Source organism: Nerophis ophidion, linkage group LG12, assembly GCF_033978795.1.
Source record: "Nerophis ophidion isolate RoL-2023_Sa linkage group LG12, RoL_Noph_v1.0, whole genome shotgun sequence".
Lineage (NCBI taxonomy): Eukaryota > Metazoa > Chordata > Actinopteri > Syngnathiformes > Syngnathidae > Nerophis > Nerophis ophidion.
In genome coordinates this window covers 49,803,368-49,823,367 of record NC_084622.1, presented here as the reverse complement: position 1 = coordinate 49,823,367, position 20,000 = coordinate 49,803,368, and the positions used below count along the sequence as shown (strand labels likewise).

Here is a 20,000-nt window from a genome sequence, read left to right as displayed (position 1 = left end):
AATGTCTCCTTGTCTCTCATATACAAACAAAAATTAGTGCGATGAATCACTCTCAACAGTAAACACACCTTGTTAATGTGCAGTAGTAAATGTGTTAGTATATAAGTTAATGTTTAGGTCGGACAAACACTTTTCAAAAACATACACAGAGAATTTCTGCAAAGTGTGGACGACAGACCAGACAGTGGAAAATAAGGATGCCTTTGGTGGTGATTATTTCTGTAGTATAATCAATTCTTAACATTATTAGTCATAATTAATCAAAACAGTACGGTAATTTGACAATGAGTTTGGAGTGTGTGCCTTTACTGTCATCTAGTGTCTACTTTTAAGCCAGTGTGGTGTAAAACAAGTAAAACATCAACGCATTATTTGTTTTTAACCCTTGTATTATGGTGGAAAAAATTACATAGATTATGTTGCGGGTCGTTTTGACCCGTCCTGTGTAAATTCACTCAAAACAGTCAAGAAAACAGGTTAAACCAATAAAAAATGTATTTTAGGTTATATAAACATTTAGAAAAGTGACATACAATACATTTTTTATTCCAATTGTATTATGTTAACGGTCAATTTGACCCATTTCAGTTTTTGTGTTGATCAATGTACTGGTTATCCTTTCTTTTTCTTGCTGATATCTGGTGACTTTTCCTCATCTAGGGTCATGAACTGGTGTGTAAATCTGGACACTTTGTTGTGTAGCGGAATGTTTGTGCAGAGTTTGTATAAAAAGATGATGTTGCGAGTCATTTTGACCCAGGCGCTTTAATGTGGGTAAATAGCTGTTCAGATCCAAAAATAAACATTTCTCCTTGATGTACTTTTTACTTTGATGTACAATTGTTTGTATTTTGAGTGTCTCTGAGACCCAGAGCCAGGTGTGTGAAGAGAGGGAACTTTCTCACACTTGTCCTTGTCTCCTCAGATGTCATATTTCTGGAGCACATTTTTGGTGAGTTTGTCAAATAGATGACATGAGAACAGTGACAAGGACAAGTTTGAGAAAGTTCCCTCTCTTCACACACCTGGCTCTGGGTCTCAGAGGCAATGAAAATACAAACAATTGTACATCAAAGTAAAAAGTACATCAAAGAGACTTGTTTATTTTGGCTATTTACCCACATTAAAGTGTCTGGGTCAAAATGACCTGCAACATCATCTTTGTATACAAACTCTGCAAGACATTCCACTACTCAACAACGTGTCCAGATTTTACACACCAGATCATGACCCTAGATGAGGAAAAGTCACCAAATTTCAGCAAGAAAAATAAAGGATAACCAGTACTTTGATAAACACAAAAACTGAAATGGGTCAAATTGACCCTCAACATAATAGAAGGGTTACATTTTTGTTGAAATCCTGTGATTTTTGAGAAACACTTAAAATATTGATAGCAAATTCATAAAAATACTAGATAATTATTATTGATATTAATAACCCACGGAACTTTGCAATTTTCGCCACAAGTTTATAAGAAAGATGCTGCGAATTCCAAGCATTTCAGGTTAAAGCAATCCAAAAAATTGTGGGAACTGAAAAGATGACTGCATATTTAGAATCAGCGACTATTTAAATATTACTGATTTACTACATATTAGTGCTGTCAAACGATTAATTTCTCAGATTAAGCAAACTTTTTGAATAGTTACAATGACTAACAGTTGACAATCGTATACTTCTCTGATGGCTGTCGATGAGTCTTTTTGACAGAGGACGCCTCAAAAGGGTTCAGCATTCAGATGTTTTTTTAAACTGGTTGTGGTTCAAAAATAACAAAAATTATTGTGGCTATGTATGCAGATGACCTTAGTACGGGGGTCAGCAACACGCACCTCTTTAGCGCCGCCTAAGTGGCTCCCTGGACCTCTTTCAGAGATGTATGAAATGGAAAAAGATTAAGAAAAAAAATATTTTTGTTTGAATTTATTCTCTGCAGGAGAACTAACATGACACAAACCTTCCTAATTGTTAGAAATCCCACAGTTTATGTTACACATGCCTCACTGATGAGGATATTTAGCAAGCACCATTTTGTCCTACTAATATCAGCGATCCTTGAACTCATCGTAGTTTGTTTACAACTGTCTCCGATGTTGCCGCAGAAAGACGTGTTTTATGCCAGTCCTTCGTCTCATTTTGTCCACCAAACGTTTTATGCTGTATGTGAATGCACAAAGGTGAGCTTTGTTGATGTTATTGATTTGTTGGAGTGCTTATCAGTTATATTTGGTCAATCCATGACTGCAAGCTAATCGGTGCTAACATGCTGTTTAGGCTAGCTTTGTGTACATATTGCCTCATTATGCCTCATTCGTCGGTATATTGGAGCTCATTTAATTTCCTTTACTTATGTCCTATATATATTTAATTTATATTTGCATCCCTCATAACATATAATCTGTATGTAATATTAGCTGCATTTCTCAAAGTTGTTTGTGTGCCATGTTGTTCCAGACCACAGCACACATTACCCTGCTTGCAAAGATTGTAAAAACATCCATTAGAAGAAGACAGCCTGCCGTTTCCTAAAACTTGGACACACACATCTATACCTTTGGCCATTCTGAGCCAGTATTTTCTAGAAGTTATCTTCATCCTGTGAGAAGCCTCCATTTTGCTAATGATTTCAATGTTGCAAAAATGTGTAGATTAAAAATTAAAATACAACATTTCTGTCAACGAAAATTTGCGTCAGCCTTTGATAGTAGGCTAATGTAGCTAGTATGGACACTTTCATCATGTGTTGCCTTTATTATAACACTTATATAAGGTTGATTAATGATTAATGCAATAATTTATGTGATTGTGTAAATAATCCCATATGTTAACTTTGACAGGTCTATTTAGAACATTACGTTACAAGTGAGTTGAATGGATTCTATACAAGTCATTTATACTTCTTTTGTTATTTATTCCCAACTGACCAACAAAATCAGCATGTTGCAGTTTTTACTTGTTTTTCTACATTCTGAACTGAAACAATAAATATTTCACCACTTCAAACTTGGGAGTACGTTACCTGCGAACCTGAATGGCCTTTCTGAGGTTTCCGCATTCAAACCTTGAAAAAAATCTCAAAGAATCTGGCATGTCAGGTGATCTATAAAAAGAGAGAAAAAGCTTATTCTGTGTAGATTCTCAGTCATGCAGCTCATGTACTCAACATCGGTGGAATCGAGGTAACTTGGCTCTTCTTCTTTGTTGAAGATGTTATGCCTTTCATCCAAAAGGCTTCTTCAGTTCTTCAGAACTCAAATTGTCTCGATTCAACCTTTGCTGAGTACTTTTATTCGTACTTATTATTTACCATAATAATTTTATTAGGGGTGTCTGGATCTGATATTAATATTGGCTGGATCTCAGCAAAAAAAACAAAAACATGTTTCATATTACTTACATACAAAGTCTATTTGTTACAAAAGTATCCAGTAACATACAAGTCCGCATCATTAAACTTACCGCGTATTGAGCTTAACTTAATTAATTATTCAGGCTCACTAAGTGTCTCAAAAACAAATAGAGTCAATTCCAGATGGTTATTAATAAATGGGTTAATGTTAGCATACCTACCATTGTTCTCTATTTCAGTCATTTCACTTGATCTAACCTTTCCTAACATTCCACACAACAAATAATAAAAGCATGTAGGATTTGTGCTAATATTGTATCAGATTAATATCGGTATTGGTGAAAAAGTTGAAGACACCCCTAACGTTTGTCATGATCTTGCATTGGTTTACTATTGAAATGTCTTATACTGTACTATGTAAGACAGGGGTGCCCATTACGTCGATCGCGAACTACCAGTCGACCGCGGGGGTGTTGTCAGTCGATCTCCAGCCAGGCTTTTAAAAAAAATAGACCTAAAAATTAATAATCAACAATCTTCACCAAGACGTCACTTAAATGACATTCACGGTACCGGAGGGTCTTGTGAGATGACGCTGGCTGCTGCAAGATCATTATTATGAAAATATGACCGAGAGGAAGGCGAGAAACACTTTTTATTTCAACAGACTCTCGCGCCGTACCTTCCGTCAAAACTCTAAAGGCCGACTGCCCATTTCCTATCTTCACAATAAAAGCCCTGCTTCATGCTGCCTGCGCTAACTAAATACAGAGTCTCGGAAAACTGCCGTGCACAAGCGATCCCTCAGAAAGCTGTGAATGTCAATCAAGCAAGCTACGGAATTTGCCACCAATGTTTTTCTTGTAAAGTGTATGGAAGCTGGATGAACTAGATGCCAAAAACCAACCACTTTCATGTGGTATTGTACAGAAAGGACAACTTTTTTTCTCCTCCATTTGAAAATGTGGGCGTTATCATCATTACTGTCTGATTCCAATCAATGCAAGTCATCAGAATCAGGTAATACACCAACTTATATTCTAGTCTTTGTGAAAGAAAGACATCTATATGTGTTACACATGCTTGTATTATCATTAAACACATTTGACTTGTTTAAAAAAATGTCTCTTTCATAAATAAATAAATATAAATGATATATATAAATGAGGTAGATCCCCTCGAGTTGGTCAATTGAAAAGTAGCTCGCCTGCAGAAAAAGTGTGGGCACCCCTGATGTAAGACAGACAAAACTTTGTGGGTTATTGTGTTCTGTTTACCCACCTGTCATCCTCCATGTCAAAGACAACTTGGTTAATGATGTCATCCGTATTCATGAAACGCTGGATATCTTCAATCACTTTCTGCCTGACAAAACAAGTATTGTATGGCATTACAATGAATTTAGGATTAAGTAATGACTTACAAACCTCTTTGAAAAACATTTTTGACATTGCAGCCTTGCAGAAAGTTGGTCGTTGAATGTTTGAACTTTTCCCCACCAAGAACAACATTTAAAAAAATGTATAGATTTTGTGCTTTAAGATTGTTTTATGATTTAAACTGGCTTCAAGGATTGCTTATAGAATATTGAAGCATAAAAAAAGATATCAAAGATAGTAGGCTTGCAATTATGTATAAGAGATTAATTTATGTTGAAACTTATGACTAGGCGGATGCAGGGACCTTTGACTAAATTTTAGTTGGATATTCACATTTAAGTGTGAATAGGGGAAAGAAAATTAAGGCAAGCCCATTATGTTCTTCAATAGACTGGTTGTCATTGACTTTGCTAAGTCACTGTGTGAATCTATTTGATCAAATCACTGGTGAGCTCTATACTCAGACAAAGAAACAGTTAAGGTCATCAGAAGCTGACAAGACCCATACACACACTTTGTGAATTTCCCCCAACAACCCAGAGAGCCTCTGTAAGTACATGTCTTCGTGTTGATGCAAATAAATGTAACTGAATGTTAAAAAGAGTCCCTGACAAAGTTTTGTTTCCCTCTGATTAAAACAAACGTGTCGAGTAGAGCGAGTCCAGGGTATTGGAATCTGTCACAAACACTTCCTGGAAAAAAAAAACGTATTTATCCAAAATATGTAAAGTACTCTTGTTATTTTTTGTATTTTGTGAGTGTTTTTTTGGTCTAAATCAGGGCTTTTTAACTACATAATGAAGGAGGCCGTAGTTTCAGGAGCCCAAAGGCTCAGGGGCCGAACATTTAAATGAGGATGTTTCATCAGAAAGTGCCTCGGCAGGATATATCTCTTTGAGACAGTGCTTACATAATTGCAAAGTAAACCAATCGTTTTACACACTGCGCTGTCAATAAATGCATAATTCTGCCCTCAGTACTCATTTCCACCGTGTGCAGCAAGTTAACAGTGTGAAAAAAAAATAGCTCCATTTTTTTTTTTTTTTAATTGATATTCCTTCTTTTCGGCCCTCGGGAAGTCCTGTGGGGAGTGCTCAGAGAGTATGGGGTATCGGACTGTCTTATTGTGGCGGTCCGCTCCCTGTATGGTCAGTGCCAGAGCTTGGTCCGCATTGCCGGAAGTAAGTCGGACACATTTCCAGTGAGGGTTGGACTCCGCCAAAGCTGTCCTTTGTCACCGATTCTGTTCATAACTTTTATGGACAGAATTTCTAGGCGCAGTCAAGGCGTTGAGGGGTTCCGGTTTGGTGACCGCAGGATTAGGTCTCTGCTTTTTGCAGATGATGTGGTCCTGATGGCTTCATCTGACCGGGATCTTCAGCTCTCACTGGATCGGTTCGCAGCCGAGTGTGAAGCCACCGGAATGAGAATCAGCACCTCCAAGTCTGAGTCCATGGTTCTCGCCCGGAAAAGGGTGGAATGCCATCTCCGGGTTGAGGAAGAGACCCTGCCCCAAGTGGAGGAGTTCAAGTACCTAGGAGTCTTGTTCACGAGTGGGGGAAGAGTGGATCGTGAGATCGACAGGCGGATCGGTGCGGCGTCTTCAGTAATGCGGACGTTGTACCAATCCGTTGTGGTGAAGAAGGAGCTGAGCCGGAAGGCAAAGCTCTCAATTTACCGGTCGATCTACGTTCCCATTCTCACCTATGGTCATGAACTTTGGGTCATGACCAAAAGGATAAGATCACAGATACAAGCGGCCGAAATGAGTTTCCTCCGCCGTGTGGCGGGGCTCTCCCTTAGAGATAGGGTGAGAAACTCTGCCATCCGGGAGGGACTCAAAGTAAAGCCGCTGCTCCTTCACATCGAGAGGAGCCAGATGAGGTGGTTCGGGCATCTGGTCAGGATGCCACCCGAACGCCTCCCTAGGGAGGTGTTTAGGGCATGTCCAACCGGTAGGAGGCCACGGGGAAGACCCAGGATACGTTGGGAAGACTATGTCTCCCGGCTGGCCTGGGAACGCCTCGGGATCCCCCGGGAAGAGCTAGACGAAGTGGCTGGGGAGAGGGAAGTCTGGGTTTCCCTGCTTAGGCTGTTGCCCCCGCGACCCGACCTCGGATAAGCGGAAGAAGATGGATGGATGGATTCCTTCTTTTGAATTATTTTCTTTCCTTTGTTTTATATTATTACACTTCTTTCTTCACTTAGGTTTGTAATATTGAAAATATAAACATAGAATACACATAATAAATAAGTGTAATGTCCATTGTGTATTTTACATAAATAAAATAGAAGGTTTAATATATTCACACAATAAAACTACAAATGCTTACACATGTAGAAACTACACAACATCCACACACCAAACATTATACAGTATGTGACTTATCACTATTACTGTTGTCGCCCTCTCTTGGTCAAATTTAGCACTACATATATTAAACGTGGTTTGATCGTTACTCTCAGACAAAAAACAACACAACCACGAATACAAAAGACATCACAAAGTAATCAATTTCATTTCCTTCCTTTTGACGAGCATGGCCTGATTTTCAACTCTGTTGAATGTCAGTTTGGGCTGCTGGTGATCAATTTTGTTCGCTCACAGCATTTCGTCACGAGGCAAGTTTCCTTTGCCTTTCAAAGTGCAAGATGTGGCAGATTTCCCCTGTTTTGCCATGGCTAAAAGCGCTGCAGGGGTTTTTGGGCATGATTCATTTCTATAATCTGTTCCAACCAAATTGTCGGATGACATCCCCATCCTTATTCAATCAAGGTGAGATGCATGATTTTTGATATACAATAAACTTCCACAAGCATAGAAGCAGGAAAGCAGCTGACAGTCCATATTGTCAACATAGGCTCACAAGCTTATGATCATGGCGCCGCTATAAATAGTTTGTGTACTTTAGCGCTTATAATAACAATATTACTAATAATTGGTTAATATTCAGGTCACAAAATGTAAATGGAGAATTGTTGGCAGTTTTTGAAAGATTATTTATTGGGTTTTATGGGCGGAATGGAGGACCTCCCACTGGCTCCGTTGCAAGCTAACTTTTATTTACAAGTTAAAATGCATTAAAAAAAACACATGTTTGTTATCATGTATTTCAATGATTGTGACCTTAGGCAAAATTCCCCCAAAAATGCAGCTCCCCGTTTAATGTTAGTGCAATGATAAACATGTTTACTGTATTCTAAGATTTTCAGGTAAAATTTGAATTTTTTTGTGATCCTCTTCTGAAAAGTATCGAAATACATTTTAAAATATTAATATCGGGAAAACCGTAGATAATATATGCTGTACTAACAGCACAGTCCTGTGTGTGTACAAACCCAGTTTTTGAAGGTGTCTCTGATTCATTTTCCATCCATCCATCCATTATCTACCGCTTATTCCCTATGGGGGCGCGGGTGGCGCTGGTGCCTATCTCAGCTACAATCGGGCGAAAGGCAGGGTACACCCTGGACAAGTCGCCACCTCATCGCAGGGCCAACACAGATAGACAGACAACATTCACACTCACATTCACACACTAGGGCCAATTTAGTGTTGCCAATCAACCTATCCCCAGGTGCATGTCTTTAGAGGTGGGAGGGGCCTATCCCCAGGTGAATGTCTTTGGAGGTGGGAGGGGCCTATCCCCAGGTGCATGTCTTTGGAAGTGGGAGGAAGATTAATTTTACTTTTTATAAAAGAAAATGAGAGAAGTGGTTCCAGAGCCCTTGCTGTGCGTCGAAGTGAGTCCGACTATATCCAGCCGGAATTTCTCGACTTCGCGCACTAGCCCAGGCTCTTTCCCCCCCAGTGACGTGACGTTCCACGTCCCAAGAGCTAGCTTCTGTAGCCGAGGATCGGACCGCCAAGTGCCCTGCCTTCGGCTGCCGCCCAGCTCACATTGTACCCGACCTCTGGGTGGTGAGCCCATTGGAGGGGTGACCCACGTTGCCTCTTCGGGCTGTGCCCGGCCGGGCCCCATGGGAACAGGCCCGGCCACCAGGCGCTCGCCATCGTGCCCCACCTCCGGGCCTGGCTCCAGAGGGGGGGCCCAGGTGACCCGCGTCCGGGCGAGGGAAATCTGGGTCCATGCTTTTTCTTCTTCATAAAGCTCTTCGAGCTACTCTTTGTCTGATCCCTCACCTAGAACCTGTTTGCCTTGGGAGACCCTACCAGGGGGCTTTATGCCCCCGGACAACATAGCTCCTAGGATAATTGGGACACGCAAACTCCTCTACCACGATAAGGTTGCAGCTCAGAGAGGAGGAAAAGGGTGGAATGCCATCTCCGGGTTGGGGAGGAGACCCTGCCCCAAGTGGAGGAGTTCAAGTACCTAGGAGTCTTGTTCACGAGTGAGGGAAGAGTGGATCGTGAGCTCGACAGGCGGATCGGTGCGGCGTCTTCAGTAATGTGAACGTTGTATCGATCCGTTGTGGGGAAGAAGGAGCTGAGCCGGAAGGCAAAGCTCTCAATTTACCGGTCGATCTACGTTCCCATCCTCACCTATGGTCATGACCGAAAGGATAAGATCACGGGTACAAGCGGCCGAAATGAGTTTCCTCCGCCGTGTGGCGGGGCTCTCCCTTAGAGATAGGGTGAGAAGCTCTGCCATCCGGGAGGAACTCAAAGTAAAGCCGCTGCTCCTCCACATCGAGAGGAGCCAGATGAGGTGGTTCGGGCATCTGGTCAGGATGCCACCCGAACGCCTCCCTAGGGAGGTGTTTAGGGCACGTCCAACCGGTAGGAGGCCACGGGGAAGACCCAGGACAAGTTGGGAAGACTATGTCTCCCGGCTGGCCTGGGAACGCCTCGGGATCCCCCGGGAAGAGCTAGACGAAGTGGCTGGGGAGAGGGAAGTCTGGGTTTCCCTGCTTAGGCTGTTGCCCCCGCGACCCGACCTCAGATAAGCGGAAGATGATGGATGGATGGATGGATGGAAAAGAAAATGAGACCGTTTGTGTTTGGTTTGCATTCAGTCATTTCATCTGACTCAGCTTACGTGATGTGTCAAAGGGTACCTTTGAACGCCCGGCTTGCGTGTTGCCATGGGTTCATTTTCTGGTTTCGGCACATGACCCAAAAAATCAGGGAAAGCCAGGATGTCGAATCCCGGAATAGATTTGGTTTTGACTGCTGCAGCATGGTACATGGTGGGTTCATGGTATGGGATGAAAACGCCTTGTCTTTCAATTAACTTGTCTATTGTTGTGAAATCGTAAGAGTTGTTGTTTTCCTCTCTGTTGTCCTTACAGTCATCATTTGCTGGACCAGTCTTGGCTTCCTCCCTAAAAGCAGAAAACAAGTTTCAACTGAAAAGTGTCCTCAATTAACCTGCATTGAAGGAGGACAGGGAGCAATGATTAATAAATGTTCAGAATAAAAATACATCAACAAAAAACATTTAAAGAAAGTTTAAACATTGATTTGTATTCCATCAATATTGAAATAAGTAATTGATACCTTAGCTACCATGAAGAACACAAATTAATAGGGCTATCTTTAAATATTCTATTTGATTCAGCAGTGGCTGATTCGACTATCAACTTCAAAGTCAAATCGTCTCATATTTAACTTCCCTCCCCTCCAAGGTGTTAACAACCCCATACCCTTGAGTTGGAAGGATAACTTGTATGTGTTCATCATGTCTTCTTTGAATACTAGTTAAATACTTTTGTGCAGACAAATAGTTTTATAAAGTAAGAAATAATTTATATTTGCTTACAATTTTGGCTTTCACCAGAATGTGATAGCGCTTTCTGGTCACTGCTTCCTGGTCTGATGTCACATCATTAATCAGCTGCATGTTTTGGCCTCCTACATCTCTTATTGTATTATGACAAAATAAAATAGTCTGCACACGATAAGATTTTTAAAATAGTGGTGGGATGATGTTTCTACATTAAAGACGCGATCAGCCCTCATCGGGCTGTCAGACAGGAAGCTCGCATTGTAATCAGTCGGCCCGCTGGAAATTAGACACAGCGCAGGCCAGGTGTTGCGCTTCTTTCGCAGAGGTATCATTATGTTGGTTCACAATACGAAAACATTGTTACCAATTTTATTTACTCCATTTATTCAGGTTCTATGTCTTCTTGGTGCTGCGTCAGTGCGAGAACCTCACAAACTGGGGTTTATCTGTCTTTGCAGCGGAAAAGTCGCAAAGCAGATCTTTGTTTTCTTCATTTTAATGAAAGACTAGCTGTGGATGGACAGACAGACAGACGGACCGACGGACCGACGGACGGACCAACCGACGGACCGACCGACGGACCGACCGACGGACCGACCGACGGACCGACCGACGGACCGACCGACGGACCGACCGACGGACGGACAGACGGACCGACCGACCGACCGAAGGACCGACGGACCGAAGGACCGACGGACCGACAGACAGACAGATATACTTTAGATAGTACTTTATTGATTCCTTCAGGAGAGTTCCTTCAGGAAAATTAAAATTCCAGCAGCAGTGTACAGAGTTGAGATCAATTTAAAAAGTAAATAATGGAAACAAAATAGAAAAATATTACAATAAGAAAAAAAAATAAAAAGCAACAATGGGAAAAAATATAAGAGTAAAATAAGACCATAAGAGAAACTAGGCAGTAGTGACCATGTTTTGAAAAAGTATTGGACTGTTATTGTTTTGCAACAATATTTATTTTATAAATATATTTAAATGACTTATGCAGGAAGAAGATACACTCCTCCACATGAATCATCTATTATTTTAAAAATGTATTAATTCATCAATATTAATAATATAACAATTAAAATAATGTACCCACTCAATAATTCCTTCAAGTTCCTTCTTTTTCCCCGAACCGGGATTGTTTGAGGTATTCCTTGCCCGGATGTGGGTCGAGATCAGGGGATGTCGATTTGAGTTTGTAAAGCCCTTTGAGACTCTTGTGAGTAAGGGCTATATAATAAATAATAATAGATTATTAGCCCATCTACCTAGATAAACCTGATTTTTCCACTGATCTATTCATTTGTTCTCAATCTCTGTCGCTTCCATACGGCATTGTTGAGTGAAATTGAAGTCATATCATTAGATTGGTGATATTCAAGAGTCAAAAAATGCAAAAATTAAATCCTTACCTGGTCTGTATGACTTTGCTTCCGACTACAGTGCTGGTTTTAAGGAGGCCATTATGACTGTTGAAATCTTTGGCCTTTAAAATTGCAGCATCTGTAAGCCAACATATAGGACAAACCACTAAGTAATAAATCACACATTTTCGGTACTAGATATATTTTTCAACACATCACTGGTATACTGTATTTCAAGCTGGGCAATGGACTGGTGCCTTGGCGTGGCGGAACAACTTGTGTGTCTTAATGACCCAGAGACCTATGCTGGCAGGGGGCTTGTACCCCTGGTAGCTCTAAGCAAGCCAGACAGGTCAAAGGCGTGAGACCAGATGAAACCAAGTTCACCTAGCTAGCCTGGCAGCAGGGACTTCTAGGCTGAGTTCAGGGCGCGTCTGTTGTCACAGCACCTGACTTGGCCTATCTCAGTCGCTTAGTGAGCAGAAGAGCACATCACCAATGTTCACGGGGCAATAGACCTAGTTTGTTGGTCACTGCGGGGTAACTCATATGCAGCACCAACTGTCACACACTTGTGTTCCGTCAGAACCTGTAGCACTGAGTCCAGAGAGGGAGGTTTGTGTTGGGCAAGCATGCTTTCAAAAAGTTCTGCATCTCTTCTCTCCATAAATTTAAATATTAAGCCTCCACGACTGGTAACTTGGGAGCACTCTGTTCTCAAGAGTGCTGTCGTTGCTCGGCAAGGTCCGCGTGTACGGCAGGCGCGACCTGGTTGACATCCTGCAACTGCCACATATACATGCATGCTGGAATGTGCTGTACCTTGGTTTTGGATCTGATATGGAAAATGCCCCAACTCGCAAATCAGCCCTCATTGATGTGGAACTACCTCGCCTCTAAATCTCCGTCGCTGCTCTTGGTGAAACCTGGCTTACCGGTGTTGGCTTCTCAAATGGTTTCCCAGATAGCGACAGACCAATGCATGGCATTTGGCATGGCTTTTCAATTCAAAACAAGCTCTTTTCTTCAGAGGAAAAACCTGTGCCTATCTCCCCACGCCTCTCCTCACTACGCCTTCACACAAACAGTGGCCCAGTCACAATCATAGCCACTTATGCCCCTACACTGACCTCTGACCTGGATTCAAAAGAGACTTTCAACAATCAACTGAGTTCCATTATTCAAAAGACCCCCTCAACCGAACGCCTGCTGATTCTCGGGGACTTCAATGCCAGAGTAGTTGTGAACTCCAGCCCATGGCTTGACATCCTGGGAGACCATGGTAATGGCAACATGAATGACAATGGACAACTTCTGCGGCAAACTCTTCCAAAGTCAATAGGTGTCACCCTCATTCTAAACACTGGCACCAACTTCACCATGTGCTGGTGAAGCGTGAGCACTTAAAAGATGTAAAACATTGCCAAACACTGCATTCAGCAGACTGTGATCCTGATCATGCCCTTTGTATGCTGCAAACTAAAGTTGACCCCCAATAAAGCTTCATCACACCAGGCCCAAGCACGATCTTTGCCTGGATGTTTCTGCTACCTATGGCCCTACACTGCAGCATGCGTTCTAAGAAGTACTTGTGTCTAGCTATGCCGATCTCATCTACCCCAGGGGTGGATGAGATCCGCCCGGAGTTCCTTAAGGCTCTGGATGCTGTGGGGCTGTCTTGGTTGACAAGACTCTGCAGCATCGCGTGGACATCGGGGGCGGTACCTCTGGATAGGCAGACTGGGGTGGTGGTCCCTCTCTTTAAGAAGGGGGACCGGAGGGTGTGTTCCAACTATCGTGGGATCACACTCCTCAGCCTTCCCGGTAAGGTTTATTCAGGTGTACTGGAGAGGAGGCCACGCCGGATAGTCGAACCTCGGATTCAGGAGGAACAGTGTGGTTTTCGTCCTGGTCGTGGAACTGTGGACCAGCTCTGGACTCTCGGCAGGGTTCTTGAGGGTGCATGGGAGTTTGCCCAACCAGTCTACATGTGCTTTGTGGACTTGGAGAAGGCATTCGACCGTGTCCCCCGGGAAGTCCTGTGGGGAGTGCTCAGAGAGTATGGGGTATCGGACTGTCTTATTGTGGCGGTCCGTTCCCTGTATGATCAGTGTCAGAGCTTGGTCCGCATTGCCGGCAGTAAGTCGGACACGTTTCCAGTGAGGGTTGGACTCCGCCAAGGCTGTCCTTTGTCACCCATTCTGTTCATAACTTTTATGGACAGAATTTCTAGGCGCAGTCAAGGCGTTGGGGGGGTTCCGATTTGGATGCCGCGGGATTATGTTTCTGCTTTTTGCAGATGATGTGGTCCTGATGGCTTCATCTGGCCGGGATCTTCAGCTCTCACTGGATCGGTTCGCAGCCGAGTGTGAAGCGACAGGAATGAGAATCAGCACCTCCAAGTCCGAGTCCATGGTTCTCGCCCGGAAAAGGGTGGAGTACCATCTCCGGGTTGGGGAAGAGACCCTGCCCCAAGTGGAGGAGTTCAAGTACCTAGGAGTCTTGTTCACGAGTGGGGGAAGAGTGGATTGTGAGATCGACAGGCGGGTCGGTGCGGCGTCTTCAGTAATGCGGACGCTGTATCGATCCGTTGTGGTGAAGAAGGAGCTGAGCCGAAAGGCAAAGCTCTCAATTTACCGGTCGATCTACGTTCCCATCCTCACCTATGCTCATGAGCTTTGGGTCATGACCGAAAGGATAAGATCACGGGTACAGGTGGCCGAAATGAGTTTCCTCCGCCGGTAGGCGGGGCTCTCCCTTAGAGATAGGGTGAGAAGCTCTGCCATCCGGGACGAGCTCAAAGTAAAGCCGCTGCTCCTCCACATCGAGAGGAGCCAGATGAGGTGGGTCGGGCATCTGGTCAGGATGCCACCCGAACGCCTACCGAGGGAGGTGTTTAGGACGCATCCCACCGGTAGGAGGCCACGGGTAAGACCCAGGACCCGTTGGGAAGACTATATCTCCCGGCTGGCCTGGGAACGCCATGGGATCCCCCGGGAAGAGCTAGACGAAGTAGCTGGGGAGAGGGAAGTCTGGGCTTCCCTGCTTAGGCTGCTACCCCCGTGACCTGACCTCGGATAAGCGGAAGAAGATGGATGGATGGAAGCAGAATACACACTCTATGGTGTGGTGCCCCTAGCGGAAGCAGGTAACCCACTACACAGGGCATTGGAATCCCACCGGCCCTTTTTACTACATCAAAACTACTCGGGAAGGGATGACCTTCCAGAGGAACTTTGATCGTTCCCAGAACCCCATCGCCCTTACAAATGCCAACGTGGGTGTCATGCCCAATTGGCCCAGTCCGTTTTATGTTGTGTTAGGGGTTGACCAGACTGGTACAGACTCTAAGGGGATTATTAAAATTAATGTCCTTGAAAGGGCGTTAACTACCTCTGCCCCCCCTGTAGAACCTAAAATGCCACTCCACCTCGGTGACGTTTCAAAGACTCTCACATCTGTATATACTAATGACATCACCACTGAAGACCTGGTAGCTTTGACCCTAGGAGCGGCTGTGGCTCAGGTGGGTGACTAGCATGGCTAAGAGCCAAAACATGGGTGATTGTGTTGCTTGTTTCGCTGGACGTCCCTTTCCCCACACTTACCCCGCCCCTTTTAAGTTGACTGACACAAATGGCTCAAACCGTCTTATCTCCTTGTTTTCGGAACCCACACAGCCAGGGTGCGATTTGTTGGTTAGTGTGTACCCTCCTGTTGACAATTTCACCCCACTTCTTCCTTTTGTGGCCCAAAAGATAAATTACACGTGTTTTCAATTCACAGGACCCTCTTCGTCCCCCCAACAAATTGGGTGACATTGACCCTTCCTGGTGCACCACACTGATAGATGGCTCCAAAATAGGCCTTTGGGCACGGGCTAACTTATTCTGCTATGGTGGGGAACACATATTGTAAATTAGAATCCCGACGTCAGGCGTTGGGCTTGCTATGGTTAGACTAGTGACCCCTCTCACCTTAGTGGGTACCAAATTGACACCCCTTGGAACTCCTGTTTCAGCGGCCTCTTTAACTTCCCGCCGACGCCGTCATGTTCTATCAAGGAGTGTAAGGGCCTCCTTTGATTTGATGAGAAACCCCGGGGGTGTTTACTCTGATGCAATAGGGCAACCAAGGGGTCCCCGGACAACATAAATTGTGGTGTAAATCCTGTGCGGGTTTCGAGAACCTTCCTATCATTGGTGCTATTTTCCCTGTGACCGCTACTAAAAATGTGGAACGCATTAACTATGTTTTTATAATCTGTTGAGACTGACCAACCTGACTCGTGACGCTGTTGAGAGACTTACTGAACAACTTGCCCCGACCTCCCTCAGGCCATCCATTGCTATGTCTCTGAAGGGGGTCAAGCAAAGTGATGACTTTCGAGAATGGCTAGTTTCCCTCGCTGACCATGATGACATTGACAAGGACTCCCTCCCTCTAACTCCCATGTAACTGTGCTGTTATTTTATTGCTAGCTTGCTAAAACTTCAATTTAGAAGTTTTGTATTTGTGTTAGAGATCTTTTGTAGAAGATCTGTAGGGGGATTGACGGAGATTGATATCTTTTTATATCCTAGTCACATTTTAAAACAGCTAAGTGTTGGACGTACGTACGCCTTGATAGTGGTATGTAACTAGCAACAATAACACTCTTTTATCTGAAATGTGCCAGGCTGAGAAGGAAAATAGTTATGGGAATTCGCTCTGGAGGAGGAGGGGGAGAGGAGGAGGAAGGGGCCGGTGAGAGGGAGAGTGGAGGCGAAACTTCCATAGTAGAATTAGATCAATTTGGGCACTATAATTGAAAGGTTGTTGTATCAAAGATTGGTCTCCTAGAGCTCTAGAATAAAATATCAAGATAATGTATTCTGTCTCAAGGATTCATTTATAACCAGCTTATGTGTCATCGAACCAACCTGGGAGGTGACCGGCAGAAGACCGGGTCAAACGCAACACCATCTACAAAAACAAAAGGGGACCGTGCAGACTGTAACAATGATTCCCGGGCGTGGCCACCACTGCTGCTCACTGCTCCCCTCACCTCCCAGGGGGTGATCAAGGGTGATGGGTCAAATGCAGAGAATAATGTGTGTGTGTGACAATCATTTCTCTGTTCAGTGTTGCGGGAAAGACATTTGCTCGAACTCTTCTACCACGACTACAAGTCCTTGCAGACCTCATCCACCCTGAAAGCCAGTGTGGGTTTCGAACCAGTTGCTCCTCCGTAGACATGGTGTTCTGTGTTCAACAATTACTGGAAAAGTGTATTCCTGGTGTTTGTGGATTTGACCAAGGCTTTTGACTACGTCAGTCAGTCTGGATTCTTCTTTGTTCTGCAAAGACTAAACTACCAAAGATTATTACTGAATTTCATGATGGCCTGAAGGCAACGGTACAATTTGAAGGGACTCGCTCTGATGAATTCCAGATGAGATGTGGGTTGAAGCAGGGTTGTGTTCTTACACCTACCCTCTTTGGAATATTTTTCTCTGCCCTACTACGTTGCACTTGCCCCGAAGACTCTGGCATCCTCTTACATACCCGCAGCTCAGGAAAACTTTTCAATCCATCCAGACTGCGGGCTAAGACCAAAGAAAGTCATGTCATGGTGCGTGAACTGCTTTATACTGATGATGCTGGCTTTGCTACCCACTCGCTCTCCACATCTTTTGACTCTGCATGCCAAAAGTTCGGCCAGCAGATTAATCTATAAAAGACAGTTGTGCTTGCCCAAACTTCAACCCTGAACCTTGCTATCTCCATCTTTAACGCACCTCTATCTGAGGTGGACAAATTCACCTCCCTGGGATCCACAGTCTCCCACACCAACAGCATTGATGCAGAACTTGACATGCGCATTGGAAGGGTATCGTTAATTCTTATCAAATTGAAAAAGCGTGTCCGGCACAACAAGAACCTTTCCTTGCTACTCAAAGTACCTGTATACCACACGTGTGTACTTAACAACTTACTATACTGATACATCTGAGTCATTCTTATTCTTACTGTAATATTTTTCTATTTCATTTCCATTTTTACCCCTTTTTAAATTCGATCTCAATTCTGTGCACTGCTGCTGGAATTTAAATTTTCCTGAGGGAACTCTCCTGAAGGAATCAATAAAGTACTATCTATCTATCTATCTATCATGGACAACATACCGCAGGAACAAACATCGCCTCAATGTATTTCACTTCCACTGCCCTCGTTCCATACTGGTCATTTGTTGGAAGGACCATGTAACCAACTCACTCAGACTACAGAAAAAAAGACTCCAGTGACGTGTACACAACTCTTTGCCAATGCCATCTCAGATGGGCCGGGCACATTCATCATATGGATGACGCTCGCTGCCCCAAACTCTTATTGTATGGCGAACTCACCAATGCTCCACGCAGACAAGGACGTCCCCGCCTACATATTAAAGATGTAATCAAGAGGGACATGAAATATTTCTCCATCAACATTGTCAACTGAGATTGGAACTGACAGCAATTAACAAATGCTGCAAAGTCTCTCAAGAGGCATACAAGTCATTCTTGGAAGAGAGACGCTTAAAATGGGAAGCAGCTCGTCACATGCGGCCATAGTAGTAGTAGTAGTATTTTAAGATAGTGCCTTTGTAGTGGCTGCTTCTTGCAGGAGCTCTGTGCTCTTGTGTTTGTTCTTGTGTTTTTGGGTCTGTGCAACAAGGATTGGCACCTTTGTGGCCTTTTGCGCTTTTTTTAAACTTTTGGATCCGCCGTGGGAGCCATGGCCATGTCTCTACAGCAGACCAGCTTCAGGCTCTCTGCCACACCAGAGTCTGCGTGGAGAGACCGGAGAAGATGCAGAGAAAAAGACTGACTTGTGGAACTTGCGTTGAGTGTTAGGATGGATGAGCTTTACAGAACCTTGGCTGAACAAGCATGTATCCACGCGGACTGGACATTGGCAAAGAGTGAGTGGGCAGCCTACAAAAGAGTGGCCTCTCTTGGTTGCTTTGTTGGGTCTGTTCCTGTCTTTGGACGTGACACCCGCCCAAGCAGACAATGGTGTGGAACCATTTGGGACTTAAAATTGTGTTTTTGTTTTGTTGTTTGTCTGTGCATGGTACAATCCTATGTGCATAACATAGGATTTCAATCTACAATTTCATGCAATGATTTTCGTCTTCATATTTATGTTCTCCATTCCATGTCAGCTTTTCTTTTTACACTCCACTTGTGTAAAGCCTGTTTAGTTGTTGGATAAGATGGTTGTTTATTTGTGAAATAAACATTAAAACATTAAAGCAAGGACCACAGTGGTTACATATTGGCCGCAGGAGATTGAGACTCGAACCGTCGTTTAGCCATGCGATTTGCATGTGCATCTCCCTGTGCAGGCATGGGTTTTTATCTGGGTAAGCCTACTCCAAAAAATCATTTAGCTGACTTTCTTCTGTTAACATAGACATAATGATATTGATGTTACTTGATATTGAGCAATTACAATAGCAGCACAAACACGACCCAGAATCCCAGTATACCAGGTATGAGGTTAAAAAGGTTTAGAGTGAAAATAGTGACAGTATTAACATATTTTATGCCATGCAACAACTGAAGCGTGTAATAACATGAGGAAATTAGATCTTCCAGCATATGGATGTCAGTGTACTGGATGAGAAATTAGCCAGCCCTTTGCTTTTTGGACAATGTAGCAATGACTTGATTTATTACACATTGTGCATTAGTCCAAATAATTTAGACACAGTAAACAAAAGTAAACATGTTTTAGTACAGACATGAATGACATTAATGAAAGATTAAAAAAGTGATACATATAACTTAGGATACATTAAAATATAGCAATAATAACACTCACATTGCAAACAGAGCAAACAAAAATGACCTGCAGTCCCGCTCCTTCTTACAAGGCTGATATAACAGTCTTTGCTGAAGGAACTACTTAAGGCCTAGAAGGTTGTCTACTATGGATATCAATTTGGCTAACATCCTTAAATCAGCCGCATTCTTGATTGAGTCCAGTAGGACAGTCAGGTCTCCTGATCAGTCTATGAAGTCTTCTGTCCCTGACACAGCTTCCCCCAGCCTAACATGCAGAGGCATGGAACACAGCGGAAGTCACCACAATGTCATAAAAGGTGCACAGGAAAGACCTGCACACACTGAAAGACCTTAGTCTCCTTAAAAGGTGGAGGACATTTTACAGGGTGTTTGTG

General features: G+C 43.5%; 1 protein-coding gene across 2 annotated transcripts in view; it reads right to left on the bottom strand.

Moving 5' to 3' along the window:
* Positions 1-20,000, bottom strand: part of LOC133563518 (cytosolic carboxypeptidase 4) — a 199,740-nt gene that overhangs the window by 85,602 nt on the left and 94,138 nt on the right. For both annotated transcript variants that reach the window (XM_061917681.1, XM_061917680.1), the window contains exons 13-16: positions 11,840-11,930; positions 9,751-10,017; positions 4,634-4,717; positions 3,023-3,103 (exon numbers count right to left, since the gene is read on the bottom strand). In XM_061917681.1, coding sequence (XP_061773665.1) covers positions 3,023-3,103; positions 4,634-4,717; positions 9,751-10,017; positions 11,840-11,930 — 523 coding nt within the window. The remainder of the gene's footprint in view (positions 1-3,022; positions 3,104-4,633; positions 4,718-9,750; positions 10,018-11,839; positions 11,931-20,000) is intronic.